The 13,149-nt window shown below is 61.7% G+C and overlaps 1 protein-coding gene across 28 annotated transcripts in view; it reads left to right on the plus strand.

Moving 5' to 3' along the window:
• The window catches only part of NRXN2 (neurexin 2), a 106,051-nt gene that overhangs the window by 25,415 nt on the left and 67,487 nt on the right, over nt 1-13,149 (plus strand). For 20 of the 28 annotated variants that reach the window (XM_080687075.1, XM_080687083.1, XM_080687080.1 and 17 more), the window contains exons 4-6: nt 1,554-1,583; nt 3,843-3,914; nt 8,113-8,414. In XM_080687075.1, coding sequence (XP_080543201.1) covers nt 1,554-1,583; nt 3,843-3,914; nt 8,113-8,414 — 404 coding nt within the window. The remainder of the gene's footprint in view (nt 1-1,553; nt 1,584-3,842; nt 3,915-8,112; nt 8,415-13,149) is intronic. The other 8 variants (XM_080687086.1, XM_080687087.1, XM_080687077.1 and 5 more) reach the window with 5 other exon arrangements.

Here is a 13,149-nt window from a genome sequence, read left to right on the forward strand (position 1 = left end):
GGCCCCTGGCCACGCCGTCCTGGCTCCCTCGTGCCTTCCTCCTGAACCCACGCTCACCAGCCCGCAGCTTCATCTCAGAGTCACCCGGAGCCCCGGACCCTTGATGCTCCTGCCCTGGCCGCGCTCTCTGCCCGGGGCCCACATCCCATGGTGCATCAGCGGGGATGGTTTCAAGGGCGCCGTTCTTACTGCAGGCCTGTTCCTTCCCACCCTCTCGGCCAGACGCCACCGCTGCAGGGTGGGGAGTGGGAGGGCTGAGGTTCCGTGGGGCTGGCTGGTCGGCTCAGGTCCTGGGGCCTCGGCCCAGCCTCTCTGGGGAGAGCTGTCCTTGACTGGTGGCTTCTGGGGACTGGGGTCCTGGTCCCGTGGGCCAGCGCCTTCCCCTAAGGCCGAGGGTGCCCGGGGTCGGGGCTGACCAGGCTCTCACGGGGCCGAGGTAACCCTGAAACCGCCCCCCCTGCTCTTGCTCACAAGGATGGAAATAGGGCTTCCGTTTTCCATGTTCAAAATTCAGCTTTGGGTCATCTCAGAGAGGGCCCCGGCGGGAAAAGGGGGCCACAGAACCACTTAGGAGCGAGGTTTGACCTCTCAGACCCGGGCCTTCTGCCCATGGTCTGGGCTGTCCTCTTTGCCCCTGGCTGTCCGAGAGCGCTGGCCCCAGCCCTTCGTCCTCCCCGTGGAAGAATCCCCGGCCCCCGGCCTTGCTCCAGGGTCTCCTAGACCCTGCTTCCTCCCACCTGCTTCTACACTCACTCTGTCCCCCACACCCCAGTTCCTTATAGAAGCCAGGTGTGCGGGTGCCCGCTGCCCATAGAGGGTGTGGGAGGAGCAGCTGACGGGACTGGAACGGGACAGATGCCTTCCCAGAGCTCACTTTTGTGGGGCCCCCTCTGGGCCCGGCTCCTCCTATCCCCCTCTTCCCCTCCTCTGCCAGGATGGCAGGGGTGACAGGGATGGGACGGGGGGGGTGGGGGAGGCCCCCTTGCCCACTCAATCCCCTGCTAACAGGACACTCTCTCTCTCTCCAGGTGGCTTTGATTTTTGTGTCGTGTTTTATTTTCTCCTCCATCCGAATCGTTTTTCTCGTTGACCGTTTTTTTTTCTCTCCGTCTCCCGGAAGAAAAAAAAAAAGAAAAAAAGAAAAAGGAAAAAGCAGCCCTTCCAGCCTCTTGCTTCTCCTCCTTTTCCTTTTTTTTTTCCGGCAAGAATGAAAAAAAGAAACCAAAATCTCCTCTCCCCCTGCAGCGACTCCCTGCCCCACCCTCCTCCGGTTCCGCCTGCACCCTCACCCCCTCTCTCTGCCCCTCTCATGCCCTCCACCCTCTGTTCCGGCATCGGGCCCCTTTCCTCAGCTGCTGGGCTGGGGCTCTCCCCCGATGTCTGTCACAAGTTAAACGGGTTTTTAAATTGTGGCAGCAAAAGCTTTTCTCCCCTCTCTCTGGCTGATTTTGATGACTCGTGTTTTCTTTGTTTCTTTCCCCTTTCCTTTCTTCTTCTTCTTTTTGTTTTGTTTTGTTTTTCCTTTCTTTCTTTCTCTCCTTCCTCTCTCCAAGGTCCGGCTCACCTGACGTTAAACAGCGAAGGTATGGTTTGAAGTTCTGGTTTGCTTTGGATTGGACTGGATTGCCCCCACCTGCGCCTGGATCTCCTGCTCCTCCCCTGTGCTCCTTTCCCCTCCTCCATCTGGCCCCCCCTTCCTTGCCTTCCCATCCCCTTCCTCTGCCATGTCTTTATTTTTTGGGGGGTGCTGGGTGGGGGCGGGGGTTTGTCCGTGTCTGTGCTCCCCCTCCCCCCTCCCCCACACACTCCATCTGCCCGCATCTCACCTTGGTTTCTGACATCAAGAGATGTTTGAACTCCTGCCGTGTCTCCAGTCACCTTTTTGTGTTTTCCTGGTGGCGTGTCTTGCTTTCTCTCTCTCTCATGGTGGTGTTCTGTTTCCTTCCACTCATTCTGATCATTCTTTCTTCTCTGTCAATCCAAGTACAAAGAGAGAAGCAGGGGCTGGAGAAATAGGATTTTAGGCACCTCGTCCCCGCCCCCTGCTGCTGTGGGATGCCCCCTCTGCCCACGATGGAGTGAGTGGGAAAGTAGGGGAGCCCGGGCGTGGGGTCCCCCTTTCCACAGCTGTCCCACTGCAGGCCTTCACCCTGTGTCTTTTGAACGGCTCTGACTCTGTTGAACAGAGGAGGACATTGAGGCCCGGAGAGATGAACTGGCTCGCTAGTGATCACACCGACTAATGGGTGCTACTGTTGGGGCTGCGCATCTATGTTTAGCCTCGACGGAGTCCCCGCCATTTTCGCCAGCCCTGGCGGTTAGCACCGGGGCAGAGCCCAGGAGTCCCGACTGTGGCCCTGCCAGCCAGGACCTCCCAGGCCTCCCTTTCACGACTCCCTTGAGCTCGTGGCCTTCCAGGCACTGCCCCCTGCCCAGGGCAGCCCTCTGCTGGGCTCATCTCCCTCAGGCAGGAGGCAGGAGAGGCCTACAGGACGAAGACAGACGCAGATCTGGAATTTGGGGTGGGTTTAGGTCTGGGAGGTAGGGGCCTGTGATTCTGGTAGGGATGCCACATTATGGCAAGAAAGGTCAGGAAAGAGGCGGTCCCAGGTGGGGAGTCAGGACCTGCTCGGTTCACTTACATCCTTCTTGCCTGTCAGTGCCTGGTTCTGGGGGTGCTGGCTGCGGCCCACCTCTGTCACAGACGAAGGCCCAGAGGGTCGCCCCTCCCCGGGAAGGTGCACAGTGCAGGTGTTATTCTAGCTTTAGCTCTGGGGCTTTGGGATTGGGGTGGGAGGAAGGGACTTTTAAACTCCATTCTTGAGTTCCCCTCATCCCCTGGGGTCTGGCAAGGTGTGGGTGCCTGGGAGCCGGGCACTAAGCACACACGTCGCCGGCAGGGGTGGCTGGAGAGCTTAAGCTGACGTGGCACCCAGGCATAGCAACACGAGCCGGTGGGGCCTTGGGAGAGGAGGCCTGGGGCTCACAAGCCGGGTGGTCCAGAGCAAGGAGGCATCCCTGGGAAAGGGCTCCCCGCTAAACAGGAGCCCCAGCTAGTCAGGACCTCCCTTGGTGTGCACAGCCCTCTGAAGACACAACGGAGGGACAGTGTACGAACAGAAACCATGGCCATGGCCCTGCCCCTGTGACGCCCACAGGCTAACTGGCAAGGCCGTGGACAAAGGGGACATTAAGAGCATTCTCTCAACGCAGCAGGTGTAGACAGGGAGCCAGGGTTGCCTGGGGGGTGGGCAAAGGCCAGAGGAGAGGTGTGGTGTGTGACTTGGGGAGTTTTGGAGGAAGGGTGCCTGTGGCAGGCTTTCGAATGCGTTGAAGAGTGTGAACTCTGACCCAGCAGAGAGGGTGAGAGCATGAAGAGTGTGAACTCTGACCCAGCAGAGAGGGTGAGAGCATGAAGAGTGTGAACTCTGACCCAGCAGAGAGGCTGAGAGCAAAGATACAGAGCGGGGAGGAGAGCGAGCCAGGAGCTGGCGGCGGAGCTCAGGCCCCCAGGTGCTGAGGGCCAGCCTGTGCGCATGGTGCTGGCCACAGGCCCCTGAACCAGCCCAGCCTCTGCGTCTCCGCCGCCTCCTCACTCCTGGGAGAAGGGCAGAATCTGGTGGTCATGAGTCTGATGGGGTTTCTGGGGTCTTGGTTTGTCAACAGGCTCTTTCCCTAGAGTCCCCAAAGCAAGTGGATCCCCAGAGCAGCCCCCCTTGCCCCAAACTTGTACCTCCAAGCGAGAGGACCTCTGCCCTGGAGAGGGCCCTTCATCACCCAAGGCTGGGGTGGGACTGGCTGGGTGGCCTCCTGTGCCTGACTCCCCAATTCTGCTTCTCCAGTAGGGTCCTTACTGTTCTCCGAGGGGGGGGCCGGGAGAGGAGGAGCCGGTGATGTGCACCAGCCGACAAAAGGTCAGTGACCCCACGGTCCCCAGAGAGCCCAGCCCTTGCCCCCTGCAGGCAAACTGCACTTCCCGTGGGAGAGGTCAGTGGGCAAAGGTGTGCCCGCTCTGCGGCCCATGGGACGCCTGGGCCCGCGCCCCCAGGACCCGCCCTGGTGTGGAGGGCCACAAACCTGCGTTCCTTCCCCAAAGCTCAGCTGTCCTGGTGACCTCTGTCTAGGACCCAGATGTCTTTTTGCGGCAGTTGTTCAGACTCATTGCTAGAGTATGTTTCTCCGGTGGACCAGGCAGCGGGGTAACATCCTCCCCACCCCCGCCCCCATTTAATCATCTAAGTGTGGTTTGCAGATGTGGTGTTTATAATACGTATGTACCCCATGCGTCACTAAATGAGTCTCCACGACCCTTTGTGGAAGGAAGGGCTTGCTGCCTGGGGTTTACAGAGGAGGAACTTGTCACTTGCCAAAGTGGCCCCCCCGCCCCGTCCCTCCTCCCCCAGCCCCAGACGCGGTCCTTGAGCCTGTCTCGGGCTGCGGGTGTTAAGCACCGAGGCTGCCTCTCTTAAGAGATTCTCCTTCCTAAGAAGTTTGCAGGGCACTTTCGCGGCCCCTCCAGGAACGCCAGTGGGGACCAGGGACTGGGCTAGCGAGTCCTGTCTGTGCTCTTTGGCACGTGCTGTTCTGTCGGCCTGGATGGCCGCCATCCCTGCCCTCTTCCCCAGCTAGTTGGTATCCCTTTCAGCTGACTCTGGGAAAAGCAGCCAGGCCGTCCACCCGGGAAGTCGCCCCGAACCCACGCGCGTGTGCACTCAGACACTTCGGTGTTCCCCTGGCCGACACGTCCGTTATATCGCTCGTCTCACTGTGTCGTAACTGTCACTCGACACGTTTGCCTCCCTCGCTAGAGCGAGCTCCCGAGGACAGCAGCGCTTGGGGTGTTCATTTGTGTGCCCCAGCCTTCCCCCGCGCCCGCTCAGGAGCAGGCGTGTGCTCGGCACCTGGATTCTAAGTGGGAGAATGGCCTCTGTCCTCCAGGGGCTCATTGACATCCCAACGAATGAGCATAATAAAGCGTGGGACATGCAAAGTGCAGACTTTGTCCAGAGGAATTAATTATTCATTGATCTAGAGAGAGAGGGCGCGCGCGCACACACTGACACGCACATGCCAGCACAAGAGGCGTTTATTTGTGGAGCGGCTCACAGTTGAGGAAGTCGCGCCCATCTGTTCTCTTCCGAATGCCCAGGGCAACCCGCGAGGTAGGCCGTGATTAGCTCCTTTGTCCAGAGGAGGAAGCTGGGGCTCTGAGATGCTGCCTCTTGGCCAAGGTCACAGCGCTGGTGGACGAGCCCGCATTCGTGCCCAGGTCTTTCTCACCTCGCACTTCCTCTCAAGGGAGCCGTACAAGATGTTACCAGGCAGCAAGTGCCAAATGAGCAGAGCAGACAGCTGTAGTGCTGGCGAGGGGAGGGGCCCAGGGGGCTGGAGACCTCCTCGCAAGAGGGCTCTGGGCTGGGCTGGAAAAGAGGCAGCTGCTCCGTCCCTCTCGTCGCTCAGAAATCCAGGACCGCAGCTGGTCTCCAGGCACATTCCGCTTGACCTGGGACCCTTGTGGGCCCCACACTCCCTGGCCTGGGAGACACACACGCATCAGCCACTGCCCCCTTCCTGTGCCAGGGGCGTGTAGGAGCGCAGCTTGCTCTTCAGGTGCTGCTGGGAGTTGTAGTTTAAGCGTGGTCTGGGCTGTGAGATGGGGGCGAGCGCCCCCTGGTCTTGCTCCTCCCAGACCTGGCAGCCTCCGCATCCTTCCCCTGAGAGTCCCCCCCACAAAACCCGTTGAGGTCCTGCTGCCCTCCTCCCCACTCAGGGTCTCTCTCTGTCCTTCCCACCGTCCTGGGGTTTCCTGTTCACACCTGCTCGCCTCTTCTGTCCCTCTCCTCACATCTTTCCAGGCGCCCTCTGGCTACCCAGGCCTCTCCATCTGGGGCCTTCGGGGGTCGGGGCTGCACTGGGAATGCAGGTCATGCAGACTCGCTGCGGAGGGAGCGGCTGGCTTTGCCTTCTCTCCTAGGAGACCCGAGGAGAGCGGGAGGCAGCGAGGCTGGCCCGTTTCTCCGCTGTGCCCTGGCTGCGTGGTCCAGCCCAGGCCCGCCTCTCTCCTTGTCCCTGGCCTCTTTTGTTCTGTCCAATCACTTTTGCATGTGGTTGCCTTATTCTTTCCTTTTTTCTGCTTGACACTCCCTTTATGGATATTCTCTTTGACTGCAGTGAAGGTGAGGGAGTGGGAGGGAAGGCCTGGCTCCTGGGAGGGACTAGTATGTGTGGCAAGCCCAAGGTCAAACACATCCCTTTTCTGGTCCTTGAGCCCCCAGGCCCACCCCGCCGGTGCCCAGGCAGCGGGCCTGGTTGCCATGGAAGCAGTCAAGTCCAGAGAAAGCCTGGCTTCCATTCCCTAGAGGTCGCTGTCCCCCTTTCCTTGCTGGCCCTCTTCCCATTCCCGTCCTGTCCCCTCCCCGTGCGCTCCTAGTCTTCATTCAGACGTTCATTCGGTCACCTCAGCTGTGCTGCCACCATTTCCTTTCTGTCCCGATGGTCCATCTTTCTCCCCCTCCCTGGCCTCCCTCTGCACCTTCCCCTTCTTGTCTCTGCTTGACTCCTCCCCTTTATTCTCTCTGAGCCTCCCCGCTGGAGCCCCCAGGTAGGCAGAGCAGGTTTCGACTGTCCCCATGTTGCCTGTGTCCTCACCAGCCTCGCTGCCCTGTGGCCTCAGGAAACTGGGCCCCGCCAGCTGCAGGAGGTGCGGTGCCAGGCGCTGGGGCGGCAGCTGGTGCTTTGGCATCCGGAGGCAGTGAGGACAGAGTCTGCGGGCAGCCTGCCCGGGTGGAGAGAAGCGGGGCTGTTGTGTGCAGGGGAGGGGCGTCAGCAGAACGTGCACCCAGAGAGCCCTGACTCGCACGTGGCGCCTGCTGCTGTGGCCTCACGAGGGCCTGGTGCCCCCCAGCCCCGTGCCTCGCTCCTGCCAGACCCGGGGGCCTGTGCTGAGGACCCCCTGCACTCCGGAAAGGCCTTTTGCCGGCATCCTTGTTCCTGTGCGGTGGGCGGGGCCAGCTGTTTGCTGGGAGGGGACGCGAATCACTGTCAGGGTCCAGGTTCTCTGCTCTCCCTGCCTCCATGTCCCCTTCTCTACCCTCCGCGTGGGCTCTGGCTTGTGAAGCTGTAGGGCTTGGACCCCAACTCCCCTCCACCGAGCCATTGACCTCTCACTTGTCACCCACTTAGAGAATGCTAAACATCCCTAAGCCTCTCCAGTCATTTTTGCTTCTGCTTAAAAAGTGCTGTGGAAAGAGACCTGTGTGCACGCGCTCGTGCACGCGCTCACACACACGCACACACATGCACACGCACACCCACAGCCATGAGAGCCAGGCCTGCCCTTGCACTTTCACCCCTAGCCACCTGCCTGGTCTGTGGGGTCTCACACCCGTCCTCTGGGGCCCCAGAAGTGTCTGCCTAAGGGCCCCTCTGTGCTGCCCTCTGAGGTCGAGTAGGAAGCTGGGTGGGGTGGGAGCTGGCAGGATAGCCACCGGGTCAGCCCTGCCCATGGCCTGCTGCTACCTGGTGAACATCCCTGTCACCAGCATTGCCTTGCCGTGTGTCCCCCCCTGTACCCCCACCACACCGCTTCCCCATTCTTCTCATCAGCTCGCTGCACAGCAGGCCTCCAGCTCCTCCCTAATGCTGAGGCCTGAAACGCCCCTGGGCTGAGGATGGTCACCTCCACCAGGAGAGGCAGGAGTGGGAGGGGGCTGCTCACAGGAGACGGGCTCCCAGCGTAGGGCAGGCACTCCTGGGGCGGGGGAGAGGTCAGGTGGAGCCTCCTGTGTCTCCATGTCCCTCCGTGAGGGGGAGGGGCTGATGGAAAGCTGGGGGGAGGAGACAGTGAGGAGTCTGCCTGCCTGGCCCATGGCAGCTTAATTGTCAGCTGTCAGTGTGAGAACCACTTAGCAGCGTCCTGCTGAGGAAAGGGGCATGGGGAGCTGACTGACAGCAGAGGTGACAGGGCTGGAGAGGTGGGTGGCCAGGCCCGGAGGGGAGAGGGCCTAGAGCTGGCAGTCAGGCCAGGGGGCCTGGGCTGCTGGAGGGGAGCAGGGCGGCCTGGAACACCCTGTCCCACTCAGCCTCTCCCCTCTCCCCACGCCCGGCGTCCAGGCAAGGAGGAGTTTGTGGCGACCTTCAAAGGCAACGAGTTCTTCTGCTACGACCTGTCCCACAACCCGATCCAGAGCAGCACGGACGAGATCACGCTGGCCTTCCGCACCCTGCAGCGCAACGGGCTGATGCTGCACACGGGCAAGTCGGCCGACTACGTCAACCTGTCCCTCAAGTCCGGGGCCGTCTGGCTGGTCATCAACCTGGGCTCGGGCGCCTTCGAGGCCCTCGTGGAACCCGTCAACGGCAAGTTCAACGACAACGCCTGGCACGACGTCCGGGTCACCCGAAACCTGCGCCAGGTAGGGGGAGCAGGAGGAAGGCCAGGGCCCGCTGTGTGGGGGCAGCATGGGAGTGTGGGTGCCAGGCATCAGGGCAGGGCGTCGAGGCGTGGGGCTGAAGGGCAAGGCTCGGCACTGGGAGTGCCCAGGGGGTGGCAGTGGCGGGCAGTAGCTTCAAGGACCGGGGCGTGGAGCTAGGGAGGCGCTGAAGAGATGCCGGGGCAGGAGTCTGAGGGACAGGGAAGGGCTGGGGCTAGGAATCAGGGGACCTGGCAGAAAGGCAATGCGGGAGCGGGGAGGAGTGAGATAGAGCCTGGGTGGTGGGCCCTGGGGTGCCACGAGGTGGGGAGACCCTGGCCTGGTGGAGCAGCTGCGGTGTCCCGGCACTGGGCGGAAGGCACAGGCGAAAGCGGAGGTGTGTGTGGGCCGCAGTGTGGCCTGCTCCCGGGGGTGGGGGGGTGGGGGGGCACTCTAGGAAGACAGGGAGGGGCAGAGCATGGCGGAGGTGCAGCAGGTGCGTGAGGGAGCAGGACCGGACCTTGGTCCCGCCTCTCCTCTGGGCAGCGCGCTCCCTTCTCTTTCCCCTTCCAGTCCCTCCAAAGGGGCCCAGCTCTCCCACGGCCAGCCATGCAGTCTCCTATGCCATCTCCTATGGCGCAGTCCATGGCTGCCTCCTGTGCTCCCAGCCCGGCAGGGCTCAGAGGAGACTCTCGGGTCGCCCCCTGCAGGCAGGACAGGCTCTTCTCCGCAGTGTCCGCTCAGCTCCCGCTCCGGGGCTCACCCTGGAGAGGCTCCAACCTGACCTTCATGGGCATCAGCTCCGTCTTCTTAGCGGCGGCAGCTTTGCCTCTCGCGAGGCGCAGGGTGGCTGGACAGGTGGGCCCTGTCTGGCCAGGCTTCTGCTTGACAGCAGCCCCCGCGGCTTCTTTCCAGCCCTAGACGTTCCTGCCTCATCCGGGGTCCACACCACACCCTGTGCCAGCAGGAGAGGCCGCTGTGCACCTGCCTCCACCTCCTGTCTCCTTTCCCTGCTCGCTCGGAGGCCAGGCTTTTGCCGCCTCTCTCGGGTCCCCCGCTTTCTCTCGTGGCTGATGGTGGTGAAGCGTTTCCAGCCCCACCTCCAGCACCAAGTGCAGCCAGCACAGCGCATCTCTCCCTGCGAGGCGCTCTCTGCTGCTTTACAGGCCTCTTACTAGTAGGCGCCTCCGGACTTCCTGGCTCTGGTTGTGTGGCCAACCTTGGTGGTTTCTCCTCTTCAGCATCGTCCTCCCCCTCCTTCTCCTCCCCATCCTCCCTCGAAAGGCTCGTCCATGGGGTCGGATTCCGGCTGACCTCTCACTCTTCTTACCTGGGCCTCTCCAGCGGAGTGATGACCGCACAGCGTCCTCCCGGGGTCCTCCTGCTGTCCCTTCCCAGCCTCTGCTGCCTCTTGCAGTCGGGCCCCTGTTCTTGTGCCCCCGTGCTCCGTGGACTGGCATGCCAGGCGGCACTCCTCCTCGGCACAGTGCCCCTCTTCATGCCACGTCAGTCCCTGTCCTGTGTGCCACCCCTGTCGGCGCCAACCTGAGCGTGTCAGGTACACTTGTCATCCTTTGACGTGCCACGCCCATTTACTGCGCACGCGCGCGCGCGAGGGGAGCTGCCTTGGGTGCTTTCCCTCGCTCTCTTTCCCCAGGACCAGTGCTGTCCCTGGGACTGTCTCTGGCAGGAAGCCCCTGCGAGCTCAGAGTCCCGCTCTGTGCATCGTTTGGCCAAAACCAATGTCGTGTGAGTCCATATTGGGTGCGGAGGGAAAAGGCATGGTCCCTGCCTCCCAGCCCTGCAGCTCTAGAGGAGACGGGGCGAGTCCGCTGGAAGTGAACCGGGCAAGACCCTGCACGTACCCGCTGCGTGGCAGAAACGTCACACGTTCTCGGAACTAGAGATTCGGAGAGGAGGGAGGGAGAGCACCGAGGGGCCGAGCCCGGGCTCAGCAGCGCCGAGGGTGGACGGCGGCCCACGGCAGTCTCTTCCTGGGCTCAGAGTCGTGGGTCCAAGCCGGAAGCTGGTGGAAACGACTCCCCGGCCTGTTCGACCAGACGGGGCAGGGCGGAGGCAGGCCACGCTGCCTGGAACACGGGCCTCCGGGCCACAGGGGTCTCTGCTTAAAGACCGTGATCCAGAGCCCTTTTTACAAAGGGCTTCTGGGGGTCCATAAAGGGAGGTGCACCCCTTTTTTGGTGGCCATCAGGGAGGGTCAGCCTCGGGGCTGTGCTCTCGATTCACTCCCTTCAGCCAAGGCCTCGCCTGAGGTGAGCCATCCTCACCAGGCCCTTCGAATGCGAATCTCGCGGGGCTTCTGAGAATTTATTGGGTCCTGTTGTCCCTAGAGTAGTGGCTCTGGTGGGGGGTGGTGTGCCCCCTGCGCCCCAGGAGACACTTGGCAATGTCTGAGACCTTTGGGGTTGTCACAGCTCAGGGAGGGTGCCACTGGCATCGAGGGGCAGAGGTTGGATGCTGCTGGTCCCCCAGTGCACAGGGCAGCCCACAGCAGGAAGGATGGGGCCCAGTATCAGCAGGGCCCGGGTGGAGATACACGCCCCAAGAGGTTTATGCAGTGTCCAGGCCGTGTCCCCGGATTGGAAATCCTTTAGGATCTGAGGGGTGATGTAGGGTTGGGGGCGGGTGGTGTTAAACCAGTGTCCCGTCTCCCAGGTTCTGTGGGCAGGAGCAAGGACGGGAGGCTGTGTAAGAAGGGACCTCTGCCTCCCGTCCAGGGTCCATGGCAGGGCCTGGGAACACCGGCTTCCCCAGGTGGTTAGAAGGCCAGCGTAGGGAGGGCCAGCTCCAAAGATGAGAAGGAGGCAGATCTTCCCCCCTGCCCCCTCAAACTAGATTACCCTCCCTGAGATCGTCAGGAGGCCCCTAGGACCCGGTGCTAGGATGGGGGAGGCCTGGCTGAGACGGCGCCTGCTCTTACCTCCTCTCCCTTCGAACCCCGCCTGAGGCCACTGTGACCGGAGGTGTCTCCTGGGGATCTTTGCAGGAATGATTGCCTTTGAGAATTCCCCAAGGTCTAGTTTAATGCTGCTTCCACTCTCCTCCCTTACCCGGTATTTCTCCCCCACCACGCCCACCGGTGCAGGCCCACTTCATCATCAGCCAGCACCAAATCGGGACGACAAGCTGGCTCCCAACACATCACGTGGTGCCTCCCTGCCCAGCTCCCACAGGCTGCTTCTCGGTGCAGAGATTTCCAGGAGCTTCCCGGCCCCAAGGAGGCAGTCCCCCAAAATAGGGTCCTCCAGGCATTTGGGGCTCCCTCCCCCGCCTTCTGGCCCCGGGCTATCTTCTCTGGCAGCTCACACGCTGTCATAGGATCTAACTGTGCCGCTCGGGGCACTCGGTCTGCGAGGCTCCCCAGCTCCCCCTGTGTTCCCACAGCGCTCCCACTGACAGCCCCCTTCACCCTCCTTTCTGCCCAGTGAAATCCCAGGGCGGGGCTTGAGTCAGGCAGGCTGGGTTCCAGCCTCAGCCCCGCCACTGGTTCCAGACCCTGCAGGCAAGTTTACCTCTGCGCGCAGCTCCTCATCGGCAAAGTGAGCCTCTGCTGCCCGAGGTGACGCCGAGAGCACAGGCCTGGCCCTCGGGCACGGGCTCTCTGCCACCATTGTAGCTGTGGGGCCTTCACCCCTTCGGGCCTGGCTGCGTGCCACCTTCTTCCCTGAGCGTCCTCGGTCCCCCCACCCCACCCGTCTTTGTTCTTTGCCATGTCCTGGCGCCATCATCACGTGCCGTCTGTGTGGCAGTGTTTGCGTTCACTTCTTTTCTCTACTCCAGGTGGAAAGCTCCTTGAGGGCTTAATGCCAGCAACTACTGAGTCTCTTCAGTTGTTTTCCTTGTTGTTGTTTTTTTTTTCTGGTTCACTTGGGCTCTTTCTTGAAGGCAGTTGTTGAGTTTCAGACAAGAGGACCCAGCAGATCTGTTTCACACGAGCCTCGAACTACCCTCCGCCCTCTGGGAAAGACTCCCCCTCGCTTCCCAGAGCCAGGAGGAAGGCCCCCAACCCCGCTCTGACTCCCCGCGACCCTGCCCCACTTTGCACTGTCTGCCAGCGCTCAGTTCAAGGGTCTGGTTTCTCTTTTGAATCTCACTGAGTTTCCTAACAGCCCTGTGAGTGGGAGGTACTGGCATGTTACCAAGGGGGGCATCCTTGCCCAAAGCGATCCAGGTAGAAAGTGGTGGCACGGAAGTCGCCCAACTCCACAGCCACTCCAGTTCTCTGCCTGGTGCTGTCATTGGTACAGAATGCGAGGGCGGCTGTAGTCCGTCTGGCGGTTCTGCCACTCTGGGTGGTTCTCAGATCTTGAAACCATCGTGTCCGCCTGCCTCTCGGAGATGGGCCCCGGCCAGCTCCGCATGGAGCAGGTACCTCTTTGCTTTGTCCTGAGCTTTCCTTGCTCGAGCTCCATGGAGGTTGCCTTCATGCCGACTTTTGTGGTTTTTGTGTGTAATCCCCCTCTTGGCTTTCTGGAAGGGCTGGGGCTACGCTCAGAGTGCAAGGTGTAGACGGGTGTAGTTTTGTGCAAAGGCCCTCGGCCATGAGGCTTCTCCCCTCTGTGACTTGGCGTCCTCTTCTCTCATGGAGCTGCCATTCCGGGGCTCCTGTCCATCCCGGCCTCCTGCACTGGTTCTGTGAGTGGGAAACCCTTCCCTCCCCACTGCTAGTCTGAGGTTCGGCTCTCTGGGGGCCGCCGTTTGGGAAGGCACGGGTTGC

The sequence above is a fragment of the Plecotus auritus genome, assembly GCF_963455305.1.
Source record: "Plecotus auritus genome assembly, chromosome: 9".
NCBI lineage: Eukaryota > Metazoa > Chordata > Mammalia > Chiroptera > Vespertilionidae > Plecotus > Plecotus auritus.